Source organism: Lissotriton helveticus, chromosome 6 (assembly GCF_964261635.1).
Source record: "Lissotriton helveticus chromosome 6, aLisHel1.1, whole genome shotgun sequence".
NCBI classification, from domain to species: domain Eukaryota; kingdom Metazoa; phylum Chordata; class Amphibia; order Caudata; family Salamandridae; genus Lissotriton; species Lissotriton helveticus.
The window spans coordinates 840,622,082-840,647,852 of NC_136067.1; the positions used below are offsets into that span (position 1 = coordinate 840,622,082).

Consider the following 25,771-nt stretch of genomic DNA (forward strand, 5'->3'; position numbering starts at 1 on the left):
ATAAATATCTGAGAGTCCCTTTATTTTCTCTGCTCTGGACTCTCTTGGTTTCCACTGCCGGAAGGAACACAGAGGGAAAGCTTGGGTGCCTCCTCGCAAGCACAGGAGGCATTTTAAGTGTAGCACAGAAAGCATGACACTGAAGTATGTACAGCAAAACTTGTGGTGATATACTGCGTAGACTCCAATGCCCAGCTTGCTCCTGTAGCCTCTAATCCCACCCTTTCACAACTTGTCGCAGGGTGAGGTGGGGTCAGTAAGACTTGTTGGCCCCACTCCACCCTGTGATGAATTGTGAATGTGTGGGTAGGCTTGGCTACAGTCTGTGACTGACGCGAGGCCCCTTGCACAACTGGGCTTGAGCCTGGAGCGCCCAGGGGCTAACAGTTGTCAGGGGGTGGAGTTTAACCTACGAGGCCATAACTTTGCTGAGCTGATGACCTCGCAGGCAACAGGGCTGTGAGCTTGCCAGCCCAGCAAATTGTGATTAATGGCATCTGCCTGCTGATAGCTTCACCTGTGCAGCAGCATCAACAGTGGCATAACAAAACTTGAGAGGGCCCCCTCAAAGTGCATGGAAGGGGCCCCCACGCTCTGGACCCAGTCTTGAACTCTTAGGGCGACCTGTGCACAGTGTCAGAGGGGCATCCAGAATCCCAGGCCCCCCCACCACACAGAGGGGGCTGTGAGTGCTATTGATACACCACTGTTTTGAAGTGCTCTACGCCTTTACTGGTGGTGCATTAGGCGAGTGACTTGTCACAAGGGGAAAGGGTCTTGAACCGCAACACAACACATTCTCCCTATTGCAAGCCAAATATCCAGACAAAACAGGTCAATTGCTCACCAACCCATTCACACATCTCCTTCAACAGTTTTTCGCAATTGTTAGAACTGTACGGCTACTCTGCTGATGGCACAAACAGTTATACAGCGCTGTTGTGCCGAGGCTTTTGGCTCTAGTGTTCAAACTGGTGGTTTATAATGTCTAGCATTGTTTACATCTGTACTAAACATGTGATGACCAGAATCCTGTGTTCGGCCTCCAGTGCTACAATGCCCATTGGATTTAGGTCCCAGACATGTGACTATCCCCTGTGAAAGAACTTTTTAAATAAGTGTGCACTTGTACATATTAGCACCGCAATCCTCCCCTGTAGCGCTTCATAATTAGTATGAAGGGGCTCCCATCAGTTTCGCTTTTATTTAGTTTCCTCTTGTGGCATTTACCTAGCTGATAATGCCTGTGCTTACCTTATATGTCCCAGTCCAGCTGGACCACAGGTTCGGATTTCGTGGTCCATTCACTGAAGACCTTATTTTATGCCCATCACCACACCAAGCTGTAAGAAGAAGGTCCCCTATAGAGCTAGTGAGAAAAATATTCCAACCCATGTTAGTAGGATAACTCAGCTGGTTGAACGCCCACTGCAGAGATCCCTGTGAAATTTGCAGGAAATAGCGTGTCCTAAAGGGCTCTTCCTTCCATCACAAGAGGCCAATGAACCCATGACAAACGAGGTGTTTACACCTATTACACAAATATTACACAAAAGAGAATTAAACTAGTGCCGGCTATGTAACACTTGAATATTACATTGCTGTGAAGATGCCCACTTCAAAGTAACACAACAGGTCCCAATGTTGCAACCTGAACACAACCTCCCCACACTGGTAAACCATGCTTTGTGTGTGTTCCTCCACTAAGCTGTCTGGGGCTGAACGTTAATTTGTCAACATAGGACATGCAGTCTCCTGTAATTAAAATCGACCGTCACGTGGTGTTCAACACTAGAACGCTACACCACATGTTTGTTTTCATAATACCTAAAACAAGAAATATGGTAAAAACTCACTATGTGTTCACAGCACAAAGCCAGTAGCAGAACGAAACTTGAGGCCTTCCCCTGCAAAGTGCATGGAGGGCCCCCCTTCCGCACTTACTCGGGAGCTCACAGGCTGTGGTACTGCCCTGAGGGAGCCCCCTGGAGACTCGGGCCCCCCGCATTGCAGGGGCTGCGGGGGCCTTTGTCACTGAGCATCAAAGGAGGTCTAGGAAGAAATAGAGTGCAACTGAGAGTGAGTGTTTTTTTACTGCTGCCCTCGGCGTATTCTTCCTTCAAAGAATAGTTTTCAGCTATTTAGGGGAACAGTAGAGGGGGTGTAGCCCCAGAGCCCATATTGGAAAACCGCCTTTGGCAATCACAAGGTCTAAGTCCATTAACTTGCAACTAGTTTTCGTTTTGTTAGACCTAAGTAGTGCCTTCCAGTCTCTTGCCTGATGTCTCCGATGTAAGAAGTACAAAAGTGTTCCAGAGTTGCATAGCATTGTCGCAGGACATTCCCACATCACTTGGTAGAAGCCAGCTGCAGATCTATTACACCTCTGGCAGCAATGCGTGACACATTGGTACATCTTGGCTATCCACCGTGGAGAGTTATGTTTGTTGTAGGTAGTTAAACAGTAGCAAAACCAAAGGGGATGATGGACGTAGTGTTGAACAATGCAAGCACTCGCCCCCAGTCAACTGATCTGGGTTTCATCCATCATCATTCTTTAGCTCACTCCGCCACCCCAGTTCAGACATGGCCATATGCAAATCAGTCTGACCCTGTGCCTCATGGGAACAGTCCAGCCCGAACTGCCAAAAGCCATGTCTTCCCTGGACCGGAAACAAGCATCCTGGGACAGGTTTCTGGCTAATCAGCCGTCATCAGCCAGGCTCGCTTGAATCCAGTGGCAAAGTGAGCTAGGGACCCACGTCTGGGCATACCCTGCCAACTTAGGGCGAACAGAGCAAAACCAAAGGGGATGATGGACGGAGTGTTGGAACAAGCAAGCACTCACCCCCAGTCAACTGATCTGGCTTTAATCCATCATCATTCTTTTGCTCACTCCACCAGCCCGAAACCGGTCCTAGGTTGCTTGTTTCCAGTCCAGGGAGGACCTGGCCTGGCAGTTCGGCCTGGACTGTTCCCATTGGGTGGAGGGTCAAGACTGATTTGCATATGGCTGGGTCCAAACTGGAATGGCATGGTGAGTAAAAAAACGATGGATTTAGTCCCAGATATCTGTACTGGGGTGAATGTATGACATTGTTCTGCATTCTGTCTATCAATTGTTCTTTTCGCGGTAGTTAAACTGTATACATTTAAAGTGGGCATTTCTGAAAATCATTGTGTATTCTAAGTTTCATGCTCACTGATTTTCTCACTGTTCCTTAACTAACTTCTCCTTTCACAAGTGATACGGTGTTAAAGCACGCCAGCCTTCTCCGTAACTTGATTAGTAACTTATCAAGAACCCTTGTAGAAAGTTGCTGACAGTAACGCTGAACTCTGAACTACCTAATGAAGTCTTTTAGAATATGAGGACCACCCTAGGTTTTTGTTACCAAAGCAGCCACAACAACCAGTTATTTACAAAGTTATTAAAGTGTGACTTTAATAGAGAAAATGTTCTGTGTACTATGAATTAAGGTGTGTTTTGTGTATTGTGTTGTACAATTCTACGTATAAAGGGAAGTGATGCATTTTCTATAAATGTAGTGTGCTTGCTGAAGTGGATTAATGCAATTCAATTCACTTGACATGATTATATTTGTTAGAAGAATTTTGGACTGAAAGTTACTTGATTGTGCACTTTTTGGAAATATCTGTTCAGTGATGCTTTTTCCATTGTTTAAAGGCAAAGCCTAGCCAGATCCGTCATGTTTATTCTGTTGCTCTTCATTATGAGACATGTCATTCATTTGACTTTTCCACACTGGACCTCTCTGTATTTTTTGTATCTTGTATATACGCTCTGTCCTTGTGGTTTGGTCACCTTTTTGTGCTTTGGTGCCTCTTTCACAACCCTTTACCTCTCTAGAGTCTCTCCTTTTATTTTATGTAACAGTTTTATATAGCAGTCAAGCACTAGGAAGTGTGTGGGCCCTTACACTGCAACAATAACATTGTGGAAAACATTTAACTTAGCAAAACAGTTGTATATTACTGTACACTGAAGTAACTTCCAAAGAATAGAACAAGGCATGTGCAGAAAGAGAAATGTATGCAGTGAAGTGATATCAGAGATAGTTTCAGAACCCTAATGTTATATAGTGCTCATTACACAGTTACCTTGTGTAATGAGCAGGTAGAATGTACCCCATGTGATAGGGATGGGTCAGGGGGTACTGTGATGTAACATGTGGAATCTTGGTGTAGGAGGCAGTTGGAAGCGGAGCTGAATTATAGAGGAGACGTTTTGTTCTGCTGCTCCTTCTGATCTGCACCAGTGGGCCGTATTTTATGGAAATAAACCATGTTTGGTTACTTCTCATTTTGTGAGCATCATTTGCCACTCTACAATTGCAACGAGTGATGTTTGAGTATTGGGCCCACTGTGAAGGAAGAAGAGTATGCTCCGGTCTTCATACGCTGACCACTGTCAAAGGTTGGAAAGGATTCTGACAGTTTGTACTGCTTCGGCCATAGTCCAACATGTACAAGGTACTGTACTGTGAACGCTTACTGCGGGCCTGTGCCAGCGCAAATTTTGGTGTACGATTTGCCTGTTGTAGTTCTTGCGAAGAGTATCTCGTGCTGCGAGCTGCATGCTTCCCTGTGCCGCAACCTCCCTGCTTACGTGACCGTCTGCTCTGAGTGTATGGAAGCGTGTTGAAATGCAGTGCATTACAGCAACATTGACATAAGCCACTTCGGAATGTGGCAGCCTTCTTGGAGACAGTACATCGTCTTCGCGTGTCAGTGGTATGCACACTAGCTTTCTTGCTACCACGCACGCTGTGAGGAGAATAGCGGTGTGCTCCGGACAGCGAATGTCCAGCTGGTAAAGGAAATTAGCATATCACGTAATTTCCATGATTCGCACACTGAGTATTTCAGGTTAAATTTTTTTTCCAATTATTATAACGGTGGCTCACAGACCGTGTGTGTGTGTGTGTGTGTGTGTGTGGAAACTGTTAAACCTATGTATAATACACAAGGTTTAAGTTGTTACAGGTGTGATTCTGTAACACATCTTGGAAATAGTCAAGAATCTCCTGCAGTGAGAAGGAAACGTACAAGTGCAACAAAATGGGGCATTTTCAGAGTGTGTGTCGGAGCATCAGATCTGGTCCCAGTGTGAATGTAAATAAATGTAGAGGAGGTATGTGGAGATGTAGAGAATATGATTCTAACACTATATGACAATGTCAAAATAAGTAGGGTTAGCACATGATTCTAAGTGCCGTTGGGGGAAGTGCATATTGGTGAAATACTGTTAGATGTAATTGCTGGTCCGGTTGACCTATTACTCTTGTGTCTGTAAACAGTTTTATGGACAAATGGAATAATGGTCAGTTAAAGAAAATGTATGTGAACCCTAAAGCAAGCCTTTGGTAACTTTGATATTGACATGTTGGGGGATTTTGAGGACAATCTTGAGTGTAAAGGGCATGCCATTTTTAGGAAAATTTATTTAGCAGTGAATGGCAAGGACATTGATGGCAGATCTGATTTGGGTAAACTTGGAGTGATATTGTGCTAGCAAGATCACACTCAACCATGTGGCTGTTCAGCATCCACATGTGGAGAAAATGCTGGGAAAGTCCAAGTGTTTGCTGATGAAGTTGGCCAAGTGAAAGGATTCACACATTGTTTTAAGTTGAAGAAAGGTGCAATACCAGTACAGTATAAAGGTGCTGTTGGGATTTCGCCAACAACACCTGGATGTTCTAGGTGCAGATAATATCCTAGAACCAACTGATAGTTCCGAATGGGTCTCCTCGATTGCTATTGCATTAAAAAAAATGGTGATTTGTGCTTCTGTGTTGACTTGAGGTCTCTCAACAAAAAAAATTGTTGTCGACAGTCACCTGTTGCCCAGAATACAAGCATTGCTTTCAGTAAATGGAGCAAATTATTTTTTAGTGATTGATCTCAGGCCAGCATATCATCAAGTAAGTTTGGAAGAGGAATCTAAAGATTTCACAGCTTTTGCGACTCCTTATGGGCTTTACAGAGTTAAAAGATTGCTGTTTGGGTTGACCTCGGTAGCCAGTTTTTTTCAAAAGCTCAGAGATCTCTCAGGATTTGAGACGGGTGCAAGCCTTCCAAGACAACATACTGATTTTTGCTAGGACAACTGGAGAGCATGAGAAAGCGTTGAAGTGTGTGCTTCGTGCTTTAGAAAGCAGATGGGCGATTGTAAGAACAGATAATTATGAATGTATGGTTGCAAATATTGACTACTTGGGACATAGAATTACGTGTGAAGGTATTCATCGTAAAGCAAACCTGGTCAGTGTTATTGACAATGCTATTAAACTTTATGATAATGACAAGGATTCCTTGAGATCTTTCCTAGGATTAGGAGAGAACTATGCGAGGTTTGTAAAAGGATATGCCATATTTGTGGAACCGTTACAGCAGTTGCTCAAGAAAGAAGTGTCTTTTGTTTGGAAGAAAGTGCATTTTGAATCATTTCAAAAAGTAAAGATTTTAATTGCTCAGCCTCCTGGTCTTAGCATATTTGATCCACAGGGCAACTCCTATGTAACGGTAGATGCCAGTTCCATGGGAGTAGGAGCTGTATGCTGTCAAATAGTGACAAGGAAAGAGTGATATCCTTCATCTCCCGTGCACTACGAGGTGCAGAACTATACTACACTACAGCTCCATAGAGCGAGAGGGAGGCTTTAGCCTGTGTGTGAGCTGTGGAACATTTTTAAAGCTTTTTGTGGGGAAGGTCGTTTGTGTTAGTCACTGACCATAAGCCTCTGGTATACATGATGGATGGAGTGAGAGTGTGAAAGGCTTCCTCTAGGTTGGTGAGACCTCTTGCTTGACTGCAGGAATTTAATTTTGAGATACAGCATGTTTCTGGAGGTAAAAATGGGGCAGCAGATTGTTTATCCAGGTTTTCTCAGGAAGTGGATAAGAGGGAGTCGGTTTTTGATCATCATGAATGTCGTTGCTGTAGTGGATGTTCTGGACAGGTCTAATGGTATTGTTTCAGAGTCTGAGTGATTGAAGATGTTATATTCAACAATGGCAACAGTTCAAGGGAGCGCACAGCAAGTTTAGGAAAGTAAGTCCACTCAGTATGGTTGGTGCTCAAGGTAGACTAGAGTCTGTTGCCACGACTCCAAAAAAACCACAAGGGTTGTTCGACCAAAATTGCAACTGTTCCACCAAGCACTCAAATTATTAATCACAGTCCACAATTTGAATTCTCTGTTGTTCTTCAAAATTTCTTTTCTTTATTCTTTGTTCTTCTTTTTCCAAAATAAACTTTCAAAACAGCCAACACGTGTTTCGTCTTAGTCAGTCTTTGACATACAGACTTCTTCAGGGCCCTATGAGGTCCAATTTAATTCTATACGATGGGTCCTCTCCACAAAATTCCCAATCAGCGTATAGCTTATCCTTAAAATACTTAGTCTTGTAGCACGAATTCTACTTTCAGCAATACTAATCAGATGTATGTCCTTCAGGTACGTTTTTCTGTAAAATATTCATATCGGGAACCCCGCAGTAGGTATTAATCTCGGTCCATAATTTGTGTGTCAGGCGTGGGCCCACGCCTGACACACGAATTATGGACCGAGATTATACGCTGATTTGGAATTTTGTGGAGAGCACCCATCGTATAGAATTAAATTGGACCTCATAGGGCCCTGAAGAAGTCTGTATGTCAAAGACTGACTAAGACGAAACACGTGTTGGCTGTTTTGAAAGTTTATTTTGGAAAAAGAAGAACAAAGAATAAAGAAAAGACATTTTGAAGAACAACAGAGAATTCAAATTGTGGACTGTGATTAATAATTTGAGTGCTTGGTGGAACAGTTGCAATTTTGGTTGAAGATGTTGGAAGAAGATGACCAATTGACAAAGGTGAAACAATATATGGTTAAAGGAAGGTCACCTAGTAGGTATCTTGATTCTAGTATCCAGAGTTTTCCCCAGGTTTCTAATGAGTTTAGTTTGGAAAATGGCATATTATTGAGGCATGATCTTTTTATCCCTCCTAGGGGACTTAGGCTCAAGTTCATAGAAACAGCACACCATGGACATTCTGGGATTTCAGGTAATAAGAGGTGCTTAAACAATATTATTGGTGGCCAGGCATGGATGCTAATATTGAGTGCTTCATCGATGCATGTCCAGTTTGTGTTAATTCTGAGAAGTATTGGAAGCAATATTGTGAGCCAGCCAAAATCCAATTGATTTTGCAAGTCCTTTGGGAAAATATTTCTATTGATTTTGCTGGTCCGTATAATGTTTTGAGGTGTAAGAAGAGATTTTTGATAATACTTGTCGACAATTTTTTAAAGCAGACATATCGTACTTTTGTGAGAGGTCCTAATACAAATGCATTGACTAAATTTCTGAAGAATGTGTTTCAGGTCGAAGAATATCCTAAAGTCTTAATATCGGATAATGGTGTGCAGTTTGTGTAATCAAAAATGGTATGTTTCCTACAAGAGTGTGGCATCAAAGTGGAAAGGGGCAATAGTATTGACCTAATTCACATGGTCAAGTAGAAAGGGCCAACAGATTTTTAAAAGAAGGCATTCAAGCAGCATTGGCTAATTACAAAGATGCGACGACTTTTCTTAAAGAAAAGTTGTGGTCTTATCACAAGATACCTCATTCAGCGACAGGGGTTACTCTGTATTTTCTAATGAGAGGCAGATAAGGTTGCATGACTTTTACTCCTAACCTTCATGACCATAAGGTTAGGAGGGATGAATTTGGAGAAGTAGTACAAGGAGTGAAACAAAACTTGAGGAAATTTCAAGTCATGAACAAAGAGTACCATGACACAATACATCGAGTTAGGTCAAAACATGTTCAGGTGGCTGATTGAGTATGCATATCGAAACCAGATGTGAGTCGTAAAAGTTTGTTGACATTTTCTAAACCAGTGCGAGTGGAAAAAGTGTCAAACAGTACAGTGTTGTTGTGCAGAAGAGGGTGGTGGAACAAGAGTTCCATGGTAGTCCTGTAAACTTGACAGGAAAAACTTTTCAAAGATTTAAGCATGAATTATCCAGATTTTGGTGATGTGGTGGATGAGAGAGTCCCTGTTGTCTATGAGGGCACAATGAAGTCCATGGAGAGAGTGTGTAGTTGTGATCTTGAAGAAAGCACAGAACATGGGGAGAGTTCTTCAGAAAGTATGGGTGACCACTGACAGACTCTGCGGTTGGCAGCGGTGTGTGTACTACTGACAGGCACTGCGGTTGGCAGCAAAGTGTCTTTTTGCGTGCCATCTCTCCATGATAAAGTTGGTGAGATAAAAGAAAGAGTCCAGCCGAAAAGAATTATCAAGTTACCTAAAAACATTGGATGACTACATAATGGCATGTTTTAGAAATTGGCTTTTGTCTGTTTTAGTTTTTTGTGTTTTGCCTTTACTGGATATGTTTGACTTGTTTTATTAAATAAAAAAAAAGGGGGGTGCATGTTGTATAGTTCTCATTACGCAGTTACCTTGTGTACTGAGCAAGTAGAATGTATACATGTAATAGGGATGGGTCAATGGGTACTGTGAAGAAATATGTAGAATCTTGGTGTTATGTTATGTTATGTTATTATAAATTTGTAAAGCGCCTTATCACCCCGAGGTATCTAAGCGCTAACAGTGGACACACAACACCGGTAGGAACACCACACCACCCACTACAGTGGCCCCTATGCTTCCAAGAAGAGCACCGTCTTCCTGAAGAGAAGAAGATTAGTTTCTTTCCTCAGTTTAGCTGGGAGAAGATTCCATGCTCGGGGGACCGTCCTTGAAAAGGCACGGCCACCCTTGGATACCAGGTTGAACCTATGGCACATCAAGTTGCACGCCTCAGTGGACCGAAGGGTCCTGTTTGGTGTATATTTAGTCAGCCGATCCTTGATGTAGGTCGGGGCTGAACCATGGACGGCTTTATGTGCTATACAAAGCCTCTTGAATTTAGCTCTTTGAGCAATTGGCAGCCAGTGTAGGTCCTGAAGTAAGGGCGTTGCCCTAGTACGCCTTGGCTTATTAAAAATAAGCCTGGCCGCATCATTCATTACTACCTGGAGTCTGGCTAGAAGGTTATTTGGTAGACCCAAATATAAGGAGTTACCATAATCCAGCCGCGCCAGAACCAGAGCGGAAACAGCCAGCCTAAGGGTGGGAACGGACAGCTATAGGTATAGTTTCCGGAGCTGGCGTAGTAGACTAACACAGGTGCCTACCACTGCCGACACCTGCTGAGTCATGGATAACAGGGCATCAATTTTGACTCCTAGGCTCTTTACGGCTGCTGCTGGTACTGGACATGGCCCTAACTCAGCTGGCCAGAACAGATCACTCCATGGGTTGGCTGCTGTGGTAACTGCCAGGACTTCCGTTTTGTCCGGGTTGATTTTCAAAGAATTGTCTGACATCCAGTTAATCGTAATTTTGAGAATGTCCTGCATTCTGAAATAGGCCGCAGGTGAGTGTTCGATCTGGATCAGAATTTGTGTATCGTCGGCGTAATTGTATACCCTGCAGTCCATCTTGTTCAGGGCTGCAATCAACGGCTGAAGATATATATTAAAAAGCAAGGGCGAGAGGGCTGAAACCTGGGGCACTCCACATGTCAACTTAGCTGGATTTGACATGAGGTCAGACAGTTGGACTCGTTGTAAGCGATCTTTAAGAAAGGAGGTCAACCAGGCCAGGACTGTACCCTGAATCCCTAGGTCCTCAACCCGCGACAGAAGTTGGCAGTGATTCACGGTATCAAATGCCGCGGATAAGTCCAGAAAGACCAGGGCACATGGATTTTTTTTGTCAGCCTTCAGTCTCAGGTCATCCAGCACGGAGAGCATCACCAATTCTGTGCTGTGATGAGCTCTGAAACCTGCCTGATTAGACTCAAGAAGATGATTGCTTTCTACGAAGTGTGTGAGAGAGTGCAAAACATGTTGCTCCAGGATTTTAGCAAGAAAAGGTAGCTGGGAGATTGGCCTAAAGTTCTTTAAGTTTTTAGGATCGGCACCAGGTTTCTTTAGGAGGGGGACCACCAGTGCTTCCTTACAGTTAGAGGGGACAAGTCCCTCTTCTAAGGAGCGGTTCAACAGGGTGAGGACTTTGTCCTCCATACCAGACCAACCCAGTTTGAAGATCTTGGGCGGACAGGGGTCTGCTGGGGATCCTGATTTCACCCGGTTCATTATAGTGAATAGAGACTCCTTTGTAAGGGCTGGCAGCCTGTCAGGGAGCCCAAAATTGGCCTCGGGGAGATAAGGGGAGGCTCAATAGAGCAATGAAAGTGTGGGGTCTGCCTGATCTCTACCATCAGGTCCTTTATCTTATTCATAAAGAAGGCCTGAAAGTCTTGACAATCCTTTATATTAAAGGTCGGATTTGGTCCTTTCACTGTTCGAAGATCATTCAGGATTTTGAATACTTCTTTCTGCGGGTTGACCGCCTCCGAGATAGCAGCTTCATAGAAGTCAGCTTTCCTCAAGCGGATCGCTTTTTTGTAAGTGTAGGAGGCAGTTTGAAGCGGATCTGAGTTGTAGAGGAGGCGTTTTGTGCTCCTGCTCCTCACCAGTGGGCCGTATTCTATTGAAATCAACCACATTAGGTTATTTTTAGTTTTGTGAGCATCATTTACCACTATACCCCGAGATCCCTTTAAGAAAGTTGCAGGCATTAACTCTGAACTACGTAATGCAGTCCTTTTGAGTATGAGGAACACCCTAGGTTTTTGTTACGAAAGCGGCCACAGCAAACAGTTATTGACAAAGCTATTAAAGAGTGATTTTTATAGAGAAAAAGTTCTATGTAATAAGGTGTGTTTTGTGTATAGTTTTGTAAAATTTTACATATGAAGGGAAGTGTTGCATTCGCTATAATTGTAGTGTGCTTGCTTAAGTGGATAATGCACTTGACATAAGTATACTTGTTAGAAGGATTTATGACTGAAAGTTACTGATTGTCTACTTTTTGGAAATATCTGTTAAGTGATACTTTGTCCATTGTTAAAAGGCAAAGCCTAGCCAGATCCGTGATGTTCATTCTGTTGTTCTTCATCATGTGAGATATCATTTATCTGATTATTCCTACACTGTACCTCTCTGTATTTTCTGTATCTTGCATATACGCTCTGTCCTTGTGGTTTGGTCACCTTTTTGTGCTTTAGTGCCTCTTTCACAATTCTTTACCTCTCTTGTGTCTATCATTTTATTTAACAGTTTTATATAGCAGTCAAGCACCAGGAAGTGTGTGGTGCTTCCACTGCAACAATAACATTGAGGAACACATTGAATTTAGGAAATTATTATAGTACACTGAAATAATTTCCAAAGAATAGAAAAATGCAGAAAGAGAAACATATGTGGTAGAGCTAGATCAGAGAGAGTTTCAGAGCCCTAAGCTAAAAAAGGGGCGAGGCTAGAAATTTCGGCATGTAAGAGAGGTAGATCACTCAAGCATAGTAAAAAAAAGGAGAATTGGCAATGGGGATTAGTGTGCAGAGTTACAAGGGCAGCAAGGATAAGTATCTATAGCTTAGAGCAGTGGTTCTTAACCTTTTGACTTCTGTGGACACCCAATTAACCAATACTGGAACCCAGGGACCCCCAATGCATCATTATTAGAATCTCGGGACCCCCACTGAGCCATTACTGGAAACTGGAGCCCCAGGGGCTTAACTATTTTTGATTTTTTTTTTATCAGCAAAAGAATACCCAAAAAATACAGAAACAAACATTCGTCAAACAAATGCACAAGTTATAAAATATTTTACTTAATTCGAAAACCAATATAAAAGAGTGAAGCTTCTCTAAATTCAATCTAGGCCGAATAATCACCCATACTATACTCTGTTTGATGTGATGAAATGAAATGAAATGAAAATGGGTTTTTTAAAGCGCAGATAGTTGCCCGGAGGCGTCCTAGCGCTGAATGCTAACAAGTGATCTCAGTGGGGCTTAAATTCAAAAAAGAGGAAAAAGCTATTTATTGAACAAAAACGTTTTCAGTTGCTTCCTAAAAGAGGTGAGGTCCGAATTGGACCTTAGGTAAAAAGGCAAACTGTTCCACAACTTGATCTGGACCGTTTGATCTTTGGCACAGCGGCAAGTAGAGCGTTAGTGGACCTAAGCTGTCTGCTGGGTAAGTAGGGAGTAATTAAAGGGCGACTAATTAATGGACCAGTTTCCCAGAAAGATTGGTGGGCAAGACAGAGAGATCTGAAACTGATCCTGTCCTTCACCGGAAGCCAGTGTAATCTTATCAGTCCAGCTTTTACAGAGGTCCTCCCAGGGATTTGGAGCAAAGTCCGAGCCGCACAGTTTTGAATTACTTGTAGCTTTTATAATGTAAAATCTGGAGCCCCAAGATAGAGCGCATTTCCAAAGTCCAACCTCGAGAGGATTAGTCCTTGGACCACAATTTGTCTTGCCTCAAAAGGTAACAACGGAAGGATCTTGTTCAACATTCTAATGAGGCCAAAACAGGTGGCAGATAGTACAACAGCCTGATGGTCAAACGTCAGGGACTTATCCAACCAGACACCCAGGCTCTTGATGGCATCCCTGGGGACTGGGGGAGTGCCTAGGCAAGCTGGCCAGATCTGGTCAATTGTAGATGGAGCTAGATGTCCCAACATCATGACCTCTGTCTTGTCCCCATTAAGTTTGAGACAAGACAGGGTCATCCACCTACTAACCTCGCTCAGGCATCCCATCAGGTCTGCTGTGTCCACAGGGTCTCCAGCCCGCGTGAGAGAAACCACCAGCTGGGTGTCGTCCGCGTAGGTCACGATCTTAATACCATACGGACGGACGACCCCAGCCAGCGGTCTCATGTAGACGTTAAATAACGTCGGGCTTAATGAGGACCCCTGTGGGACTCCACAGTCCAAGGGCCTGCTTGTAGAAATAGTCGCTCCCTCAAAGACCTGGAATTTCCTGCTGGATAGAAATGAGCGAATCCACTCCAGCGCTCCTCCTTGTATCCCAATCTCCCGGAGGCGCTGTAACAAGATTGTATGATTTACAGTATCGAAGGCGGCACTCAGATCGAGGAGGATGACTGCCACCGATCCTCCCCGATCCAAGATGCCCCTTGTTTCCTCCAGGACCGCCAACAGAGCCGACTCCGTCCCATGCTTGGGGCGGAAGCCAGTCTGCGAGGGATCAAGGAGACTGTTATCCTCCAAGAAAGTGGTCAGAAGGCTGTTGATATATTTTTCCAGTATCTTGCTGGCCCAGGGGAGCAGAGAGATTGGGCGATAGTTGCTGAAATTGTTGATGCTCATATTAGGCTTCTTAACCCTTTAGGTGCTGCCGTCGGCCAACGGTCGTCACGGGCACTACCTCCCCAGTGCTGCGTGCGACCGCTGGACGTCCAGTTCAGCACTGGATAATGGACAGCGCAGCACTGGGGAGGTTTGTTTACTAGCTCCTAAGGTGTTAATAAGTGCCTTCACCCTGGCTTCTTTCCACTTAGAGGGGACTGTATTGGTGGAAATTGAGGCATTGAGTACCTTCAGCATAACCGGAAGGATGGCCTCACTAACAGTTCTTAAAAAACTAGGAGGGGCCGGATCGCCGGGGGAGCCCGATTTTACCTGGGTTATTAGAATGAATAATAGGTCCGACTGCAGCAAAGGAAAATTCTCCAGCACTGGTGATATATTATCTGTCACATCATATCTGAGGTGGCCAGGAGCGGCTATTGAATTTTTTGATTGAATGGCTGGAAAGGTAGAGTAAATACAATCTATTTTATAAAAGAAATAATCTGCCAGCTCATTACAGCGGACTTCTAAATCGTCGCTGTTTACGGGAGGCTGGGGCAGGACAGTGAGACTTTTTATTATCCTATATATTTCCTTCGAATTGGACCTAGCATCCTTAATCTGTTGTGTATAGTGCTGGGACTGAGCTTTCTTAATCGCTAGCTTGTAATCCCTAATGGATTTTCTATATACAGCTTTGTCAAGATCTGCGTAGCCCAAACGCCATTCTCTCTCCAGCCTCTTGCACTTGCGTTTGATCTCCCTAAGTTCCATAGTGTACCAGGGGGCTGACATTCTGGATCTTTTAGTCCGCGATTTTTTTACTGGGAGAATAGTGTCAAGTGACTGAGTTATCCAACTATTGAAAGTATCATTAGCTACTGTGGGATCTGTATTGATCGGAGGGATTGTGGCTTGGAGTTCACGAACCCACTCATCAGTTGATAGTTTAGGCCAGTCTCGAGCCTCCCGTGATCCTGTCAAAAGAGCAGGCAATTTAGGGATACACCAAGTTAGCGGGATGAGTTGATGATCTGTCCACGGGAGGGTAATAGAGGGCTCTATCACTAGACCTGGGCAATTACTGAATACCGGGTCCAGTAGATGTCCTTTCATATGTGTGGGAGAGGAGACAAGTTGGATCAGCTGTAGTGCAGATAAGCCGGCAATTAATTCTTGGGCAGCATGGTCAGCAGTATCTTCGAAATGCATGTTTAAATCGCCCAACAACGTAAAATTGGCCGATGTAATGGCCAAATCTGCAATTGTTGAAGGCGCAGAGTCTAGAAACTGTCTGACCGAGCCAGGAGGGCGGTAAGCCAGAACTCCAGCAAAATGTATGTTTGGTGATAGTTCCAGGCTGAACGACACGCTTTCGCAGTCCAGAATAGAGGTGGAATTGCATCGGCAGGTGTAATTATCTTTAAACACTATGGCTAAGCCTCCTCCCTTTCCTGAGGTACGGTCTGTTCTAGCTATTTGATATCCCTGTGGTAATGCTTGGACAAGGTCAGGTACAGACGACGCGGTTAACCACGTCTCCGTAAAAAAGACTACATCCGGATTGAGCTCTTCGAGCAGTAGGGAAATTTCAGTTTGATGCTTGGGCAGCGATCTGCAATTTAAGAGAAACATTTTAAAAGGTTTCTGATGCTCAGTTGTCATAATACCTCTTGGGAAAAGATGACAATGTCGGCACTGGGAAGGAAGATTTAAAGGATGATGTAAATGATCACATTCCTTTTTTCCCGAGGGTCTCAAAGCAAGCAGGTCGTTAGAATTATATCTTATGTGAAGACCAGGTAAATGAACAGGGGTCGTGGCCCCTGGTCCCGTCCGGTCGCGGACGGGCGCAGACGGGCTTGCCTTTGGCGCGCCGCCGCGCCCGCTGCGCGGACGAGATGACATCATCAATTTATGGACCTTTTGGAAGAGTGGGAGGCGTCCTGCAGCTAGAGTGTAGGTCCCTTACCCCACTCAATATGGCGGCTGTCAGTGTCGGTAAGTCCTACTTTTATTTTCACTGCGCCAGCTCCTACTCGGCTGCGCAGGAATCACGAGGCAGTTTCCAGGCAAATAATACTGACAATGACTAAAAGTCCTGCCAAGTAAGTAATCTACTTGCGGACAGCGACGAATTTCAAATTTCAGGTCACAGTGTGAAAAATGATTAAAATAAAGACAGCAAGATCGCTGAGAGAGCCCCCGGCTTCCGCCTCAGGGGAGAGTAATAAAGTGATGGTAGAACAGCGTGATAGCAATCAGCGCGCTGTTACACCTGGCAAAGTTTAAATACTGTGGGAGAGTGGGAGGCGTCCTGCAGCTAGAGTGTAGGTCCCTTACCCCACTCAATATGGCGGCTGTCAGTGTCGGTAAGTCCTACTTTTATTTTCACTGCGCCAGCTCCTACTCGGCTGCGCACGAATCACGAGGCAGTTTCCAGGCAAATAATACTGACAATGACTAAAAGTCCTGCCAAGTAAGTAATCTACTTGCGGACAGCGACGAATTTAAAATTTCAGGTCACAGTGTGAAAAACGATTAAAATAAAGACAGCAAGATCGCTGAGAGAGCCCCCGGCTTCCGCCTCAGGGGAGAGTAATAAAGTGATGGTAGAACAGCGTTGCCCCCGTGAATCAATCAGAGGATATTAACTGCGCTGCTAGACCCCTCCCCCCCCCCCCCCCCCCCCCCCCCCCAGCCTTTTCTTGGCTATTTGGGGTAGTTTGCCCATAGCCCCCTGTAACATTTTGTCCACATCAGTTTTCCACACCAAATGTGTGTTTTTTTCTTCCAATATCTTGAGGATTCCAAAGGTACCCAGGGTTTGTGGATGCCCCTGGAGGGGACCCAGAAATTAGCCAAAATACAGCAATATATATATATATATTTCTTTTTAATGGGGGGAAAAGTGCTGCAGAAGAAATCGTCTGTTTTTTTCACTGCAAATGGTATCATCAAAGGGTTTGTGGTGCTGAAATCACCATCTTCCCAGCGTTCAGGGACAGGCAGACTTTTGTCAGAAAATCAAACTATTCTACACAGCCTTGGTATTTTTACTGGGACATAACCTTTTTTTAAAATTATTTTGTGCTTTCAACCTCCTTCCAGTTGATTGTAGAAATGGGTGTGAAAGCAATAATGGATCCCGGAAAGCTATACATCTCAGAAGAATAGGCAAAATTCTGAATTTAGGAAGGGGTTATTTGTGTATATCCTTCAAGGATTTCCTATGGAAGCTAATCGTTAAAATAAAAACATATTGAAATTGAGAAGGAAAAAAACCCAGCTGTTTGTGCCAAGGTTTTCACCTGTAACTTTTTCTAACTATGACAGATTTTTTAAAGCAATATACTGTTATGTCCGCTGGACCCTTCCGGTTGTGGGGATATATAGGACTTGTAGGTTCACCAAGAGCCCGAGGTACACAGAGCCAATAACTGACCTGAGCCTTGCAATGGGTTTTCGTTGTGCACGGGGTATATAGCAATTCATTTGGTAAAAATTAAAAAGAGAGAAAAATAGTTATCAAGGACACCTATGTATTTCCGAAATGTTAACAAAATATAGAGTTTAGAAGCAGTAGTTATTTGCACATCTCCAAAATTGTGGGTACCCATACTAGCAAGTGAATTAGAGGACATTTTTCAAAGTGACTTCTTTTTTACACATTGTCTTAACATTTGGAAGGCAGAAATGCATAGAAAGTCAATAGGTAATAAAACGTGTTCTACAATTCTGTGTTCCTCTAAGTCTCCCGATAAAAATGGTACCTCACTTGTGTGGGTAGGCCTAGTGCCTGCGACATGAAATGGCCCTAAACGTAACATGGACATATCGCATTTTTCTAGTGAGAACGAACACTTTATTTGCAATGTGCCTAGCTCTAGATTTTGCACCCTAGCTCAGCCGGCACATGGGGAAACCTAGCAAACCTGTACATTTTTTTAAATCTAGACATCCTGAGGAATCCAGTTTGGGATGACTTGTGTGGCTCTCACCAGGTTCTGATACCCAGGATCCCTTGCAAACCTTAAACTTTGTCAAAAAATAAAATTTTCCTCACATTTCTAGGAAAGTTCTGGAATCTGTGGGAAGCCACAAACTCTAACCCAACCAGCATTCCTCCAAGTCTTCAGATAAAAATGGTACCTCACTTGTATGGGTAGGCCTAGTGCTTGCGACAGGCAACACCCCAAAACATACTGCATATCCCTGGGCATTAGGCACTCTGCCTACCCACACAAGTGCGGTTCCATTTTTATCGGGGGACCTGGAGGAACACTGGGTGGTACAAAATTTGTTGCGGACCAGTGATCCTACAACTTCCCCACACAACAAAAAAACTATTTTTTTCTTTTTTAGCTAAATTTGAGGTTTGCTGGGGATTCTGGGTAGAACAATGTAGGAAGATCCTCGCAAGACACACCTTCCTGGACTCCCCTTGGTGTTTAGTTTTCAGAAATGTTTGGGTTTGGTAGATTTACCTAGATGGCCGCTGAGCCTGGCACCAAAGGAGGGGGCAGAGGCCCTAGTCCAAGGGTCCCCTCCCCCCTCGCTGGTGTCTAGTGGTGGATCCCTGCTTGGGGATCGCCCTCCTAAGGCGATACCCAAGCAGGGATCCACTAGAGAGGGAGATTCTGCCCTTTCCAATGACACCCCTTCTATCTGCCTCGGTGCTCAGGGGGCTGAGCTAGCACCCTGAGCAACGAGGCAGTGAAACTGAAATGAGCCGATGGGCTCATTTCAGTTTCACTTTCACTTAAATGGTGTCAGCTCGACGTGCACGCTGATCGGCATTTCACTGAAAAAACTGAGCTGACTCGGGAGCTGGGCAAGCTCTTCCTCAGCTCCCAAGGCTGTTTGGGGGGGTGGGGGGAGGAAATCCCTCGGGCGCCCGCACCAGAGGGATTTCCTGTGCGATGTTGTCGGACGCGCAGGAGCCATCCGACGCAAATGAGCACTTTTGCGTCGGATTGCTCCCGCGCATCCGCCACACCCAAGGGGTTCATTTTTAACCTCCAATTTCATACACATTCACATATACAGTATATTTTAGCACTTTCAGTTTTACATCTTACTTATGCATTTATATACAATTTATTTATCTGTTCATTTTATTTAATTGTCTAAGAAGTTGCAGACCCCCTTGGTAGGCTTCTTGGACCCCCAGGGGTCCCTAGATCACAGATTAAGAACCACTGCCCTAGAGTAGGCTAAATAAAACTAAAGAACAGAAATAAAGCAAGGAGATGACCAAATTGGAATTGGTTGAATTATGAAGTCTTGAAGTTGTGAGCCCACTTAGCCAAATGCAAGGGAAATTAGATTCAGTTATGCTTTGAGTTCTGAATTGCATAGAGTCCAAAGAGGTGAGTCTTTAGGTGTGGGTAGTCCTGATGTTGGGCTTTTGAGTGGTAGATTATTTATGCTTCTTAGTCCTCCTTTGCCGTCTGATAATTTCAGAAGATGGACAGGAAAAGAGTTGAGAAGTAATGTTTTGTAGGTTAGGCATCCTAATTATGAACTTTTACCCTCACTTGGAGGCCTATGTAGATCAGTGAGAATCTGGGTGATCAGTTCAAATATCTTGATGGATGGGCAAAGCCTATTGGTGGAGATTAGGTTTGTATTGAGTGAGTTAAATGTGGGCTGGGGTACACCAGCTAGCACAGCATTTCGTGACGGCATCAGGACATGTGCTACAGTTTTCTGTTGATTAGAAGATAATAACCATTTGATTTTTTGAAGAACTAGTAGGTGATAGTTTACTGTTTTGGTAACTTTGTTTATGTAAGGGAACCTAGAAAGAGATGGATCAAGAGTAATTTAGAGACAGGTGACAGATGGAAAGTGAAGAGGATAATTAAGTCATCTTCTTTATAATAGGTAGATCAAGACTGTATTTGCAGTTGGGAGAAATACGTTTTTATGGGTTGAGTTTGAGGAAGCTTTCAGCTACCCAGAACTGTATGCGTCTAAATATAGAACTGAGAGTATGTGGTGGACAGAAGAAGTTTTAAAGAAAACTTGGTTGTTGTTGACTTATAGGTGGATTGCAACCTCTCGATCCTGTGCACACATTACTAAATGGTTCCATATAAAGTTTTAAATGAATTGGTGCTAAAAGGGGGCTTGTGGAGCCCCATAAGGTATAGTGGCAGGTTCTGTAATCTTTCCTTCAATCTTCACTGATTGAGATACATTGTATAAGAAGGATGAAAGCCATCTTAGAATTGACGCACACACTCTGAAATGGTGTTCAAAAAGAGAGAGGAGGCTCCAATGGTCCTTTGTGTTAAACATCGCTGTGAGGTCCAGAACTACTTGAGGCACACGTTATCCCCATCAAGCATTGGACATCATCAAGGATTTTTAGTGTGACTGTTGCATTGCTATCTCCTACTTTGAAACCAGATTGATGATTAGTGAGGATGTTTTCCTAGTTCATGTAGTTGGATAGTTCAGTGAAAGCACATATTTCTATAGTTATCCCTAGCCCTGGGAGATGTGAAATCGGACTGTAGTTGGACAACACCTCTAGGTCAAGGTTGGGTTTTTGTTTTTAGCAGTGGGGTAATTTGACCTTTTTTTAGGGGTTCAGGGAAGATTCCTTGCTGAATGGAAGTATTACTGGGTTTACTCCATGAGGGAGTTAAAGGGAGAAATTAGCTATGATGTTTGATGGTCCTGGATCTTTGAGGTAGAAGGTCTGTTTTAGATACCTTGTGATCAGGGAGTTATCCTATCCTCCATGGCAGTTGTATCGAATCAGTCCCTAGTGGTCAGAGTTTTGCGAATTATTGGTTTGGTGGTGCCAGCCATAGGGGGAAAAGCTGAATTTGTTAAAAGCTTTCCAAACTCAAAATTGATTGATTGTAGTTTTTCCTTACTGATGTGAGTTTCATGAAGAGAATTAGCGGTTTGGACCATCTACAAGTTGTTTCTAACATGCAGATTTTGCTCCTTTCGATGTTAAGTTCATTTGAAAATCCCTGTTGGCTGAGAGTTATCTCTGGAGTTTCAGCTTCAGTGGTGCTAAAGTGCATCCTGCTATTGCTATGGAGTTCTTTACATTTTTATCAAATAATAATAAAAAATAATAAAGAGCATTTATAGAGCGCACAGTTACCTCAGAAGAGGTGTCTCTGTGCTAACGTGGAAGACAGCAGAGTAGAAGAGCTGAGTGGTCAATCCCGTTGCTTAGAGAGCCAAGTTTTCAGCTTCTTTCTGAAATCCTTTACCGAGTTCAGCATGTGTAAGTGATAAGGCAGGTCATTCCACAGTTTGTGAGTCCCTACCGAAAAAGACCTACACCCCTGCCTGGCTTTGGAAAAGCAGGGGATGGTTATTAGTGACGGAGGTTGGATCTTAATGACCGCTCTTGGCGGTAGGGGCGAAGTCTCTTCCTCAGGTAGCCAGCGCCCCTGCCATGGTAGGCGCGAAAGGCAATTGTCAGGGCCTTGTCTTCAATCCTCCTGGCAACTGGGAGCCAATGGAGCTGTCTACGATGTGGGGAGATGCCCTGGTGTGGTGGGACCTTCTGGATAAGTCTAGCTGCTGTGTTGTGCACCATTTGCAGGCTTTTGATCAGGAACCCAGGCAAGCCCAGGTAAAGGCTGTTGGCGTAGTCGAGGTGAGAGGTTACAAGAGCATGAACCATGGTCTTTTGGCTTTCTTCCGGTAGGAAGTCCAGAAATGTTTTGATGGTTCTCATCTTCCCAAAACAGGCAGCAGAGGCTTACCGGATTTGAGCCGAAAGGGTCAGGTCTTTGTCCCACTTGACTTCCAGGTCTTTGACCGAGTCCTTAGGAACAGGTGGGGCCCCGAATTCCCCAGGCCACCATAGGCTTGCAGGCGGGTGGAAGTTAGATTAAAAAATAAGACCTCAGTTTAATCTACATCATATTTTAAGCAGTTTCCGTACATCCAGCCTGCTATCTCTTTGAGACAGACTTTAAAAAAATCGAAATCTTTAACAGAGTGGTCTTTAAAGGAGAACACCAACTGGGTGTCATCCGTGTAGGATATCACCTTAACCCCTCTCCTAGCAATGAGGGCTGCCAGGGGAGTCATGTAGATATTAAAAAGTAGAGGGCTTAAGGATGAGCCTTGGGGCACTCCGCATCTGAGCTGTTTCATAGAGGAGATGTACGGGTGGAGAAGGACTTGTTTGCCACGTCGTGGAGATAGGCGGCAATCCACTCCAGTGCCGTCCCCTGAACACCTATCTGCCTCAGCCTTTCTAGCATATTGCTGTTAAATAAAGAATGAGGCAGTGTCTCTACACCCCATGTACCCCTCCTATTTCTCTGTGCCTCTTAGCACAGTATCTTCTGTATGTTTATCTCTTTGCCTGATCTGTGTGTGTGTGCCTCTTCTTTGAGTTTTTTGCGAATTGTGTTTAAGCATAATTCCCTCTCCCCAGCCCAGGCTTATCTCAACTCTCCTCTCCCACACATCTTCTTTTCAAGTGCTGGCAGAGTGGGGCAACTTACCCCCAACCCCCTTCACTCATAGTATCACAGAATGTGCCATTCATTCTCCTCCATGCCACTGACCTGCTCGTCCTTCTCTTCCCACGTAGGCAGATACAATAAATAGCCTATTTTATATGATTACATGCACCACACGCGACAACACTTGCTTGTCTAGTGCTATTCTTCTCCATCTGCTTGGCTCAGAGCTTAGAGGAAGTTGTGTTTGATAGTGTGTGATTCATAACTATTTGACAAGGCCTTCATGTAAAGCAAAAAAGTGAATGACTTGAGACAAGTGGAGGGCAGATTTACTTCAACACAGTTCCATGCAGCTAACTGTTCCCAGTGACAACTTTTTTATTTTCCATTCAGTCTGAGAGAACTGCTACATTTTTAGATTTGAAAATAATGATGAGTTTGTTTTGCAGATTGAAGACTACCATGGGTGTAAAATCGCAGATCCTTACAAGTGGCTTGAAGACCCAGATAGTGAACAAACAAAGGTAAACTGCATATTTGCACTATATTAGAAACTATTTTGATGCCCATATATTTCTGCACATTCTCTTTTTGTTACACAACTGTAGTTTTTTGTATGTCGGGTGAGGTGGGGGGGGGCACTAAGCAGATTACATGTGATGGGGAGCGGGGAAAATCAACTAAGTGAAGTAGTATTGCACTGTCTGACTAGGAAGGATCTCTTTTGAAAGTCAGGATCCCCATAAGTTATGGCGAGATTCCCATTGTGTGTCTAAATGTTGATAGCTGGTACCACCCTGCCTTACTTCGCCCTCCCAGATAATACAGAATACCACATGGTGGCTCAAACACGACGAAGCAATACACACAACATCACACCCCTGGAGAGGTATTTCACTTTATAAAATGAGACACATCAAAGACTGTTCTCAGAATAAGGTTTGGCTTTTTTTACGCAATGCTCTGTAAGAGAAAGGCTTTCCCACATGTCAAATGAACAACATTCAAATGTGTGTGTATATATATAATATATATGCGCCATAATAACACACTTGACAAATGCAACAGTTAAATGCATGGATAAAAATAAACACACGACTAAGCAAGTTATACTGGACGTCCTGCAAGAAATCAGAAATATATATACACTAAATACATCAAATGATTACTTTGGATGTGCACTGTGACCCACCTGCACATCACAAAGTCAATACTTAAAGAAAACACCTCAGATGATTATAGCCACTGGAGACTGAAGGTGGACACTGTCTGTCACGCATCACAATGACTGTTATAGCCATTGAAAACTGAATATGGATACAAACAGCCACACAAAATCAAAAACAAGAGAAATCACTGGCTGCAAACTTCATCTTGGCGGACTCCAGACTGGGGGATACACTGCCGGGTACAAGAGGCTCAGCAAAACCGGGAACTGCTGCATTGAAGATGGCGTCCACCATTCAGGCTCAAGCAATCCCAGTCTCCAAGTCAAAAAGCCCCTGCTTTATAATCTCGAAACACACTAGAAGTTTCCGAGAGACCTTCCCTCTGCGATAAGGAAACTTACAGGAATTGGCAACCTTCCATTTAAGCATTCCAAAGGCAAAGGGAGTTCCCACGTTCCCTCTGCATTATCACATGTTCCAGCCTTTATCTAAACGAAGCTTACGGAAGCCTCTGGCGGTACATTCAACAATCTCCTCTCCGAAAACAAAGCAACCTTGAACGTGAATAATACAAACCACTTGAGCACTCTGGGGGCCTGCCTGTCTGCGCAAAAACCTCAAGCAAGACAGGAGCAGAATTCCAGATGACATGAGAGCATGTCAAAGCCAAAAGTAGGAACTTCATAATACTTCCCAATGTACAACACAATGCACATTTGGCACCAGTTCCTATAGCATCACACACTTCATCCCTCAATGTACAACATAACGCGCATTCAAGCACCACTGCTCATAACACTGCACTTCTAGATCAAAAAACATTCCAAACCTATCTCTCTCATACTTTCAAATGCACATCCCACATGTTCTGTTCTTGGCAAGTTGTTCTACTCTGCGACAGGTCCCACTTTGCTACAACTACGAGATTACACAAGAGAAATCTTCAAGGATAAAGCACATGCAAGGCGTACATTCAGGCAAGGGTAAAATAAAACCCCAAAAGTCAGTTAAAATCATGGTAGTCAAAAGTCATCACATGGCGTCAAACCATAGAAGTGCCTCTAGCACTACACACTCTCATCAAACTCCTCCCGTATAGATATAAGCTCAGACCTAACAGGGATCTGCAGTGCATTAGGATTAATATTGCTGTAGCAGGAAGAATTTATAGCTGTGGGTCAGTCAGAAAGCGCTGAGAAACAATTGGTGGATGAAGAATATAGAGATGGGTAAGTGGGATGTGCGACTGGAGGGAGACCGTGAATCCTTGTACAGATGCCTGCATAAGAACCCCAGAGTAAAAAGCTTCGTGGAACCTGAATGATTGGTCTCCAAACGTGAGTGATTGAAGGCCTTCGGCTGTCGAACCAATGCTTTAAGAATTTGCAAAACACTAGATTGAATGTGGTCTTAGTTGTCTCCAAGTGTTTGCAGGCAGCTGGGATTATAAGATCTAAATTATTGAACCAGGGTGGTAGTTTTAGTACTTAATATTGTAAAGGCTGTGCATGATGATGCTTTTAGGTTTCTTTTTAATAATATTTTGCTTTTATTGCTTTTATGATTTTATTGATTTTATTAGGACTTACATTTTTTTGATGCATTTTAATATCCGGTCAGACAATAAAAAAAGATTAGGGACAGCAAATTGGGAAAGGGAAGTTGGAGGGATAAAGCACATAATGATGTGAGAGTCTCAAGCTAATTGGTTGCAGGAAATATTTGCTGAGGCTGTAGAAGCAGATAAGACAACTCTAAGTATCTCTAATAGACATACTAGGCAGGAATGGGGCTAGGCTTTGTTAGGGGGGGTCCCCTTCCTTTAAGCTGAACAAGGAAAGTTCTGCACAGCTGTCTATCAGCAGTAAACCTTTGC

The 25,771-nt window shown here is 43.8% G+C and overlaps 1 protein-coding gene across 2 annotated transcripts in view; it reads left to right on the plus strand.

Annotated features, from left to right (window-relative positions):
• The window catches only part of PREP (prolyl endopeptidase), an 821,567-nt gene that overhangs the window by 76,959 nt on the left and 718,837 nt on the right, over positions 1–25,771 (plus strand). The window contains exons 1-2 of one of the 2 annotated variants that reach the window (XM_078648443.1): positions 4,360–4,494; positions 23,176–23,250. In XM_078648443.1, the coding sequence (XP_078504569.1) occupies positions 4,486–4,494; positions 23,176–23,250 (84 nt within the window). In that variant the 5' untranslated portion in view covers positions 4,360–4,485. Of the gene's footprint in view, positions 1–4,359; positions 4,495–23,175; positions 23,251–25,771 lie in introns of those variants that run through there. The other variant, XM_078648442.1, reaches the window with a different exon arrangement.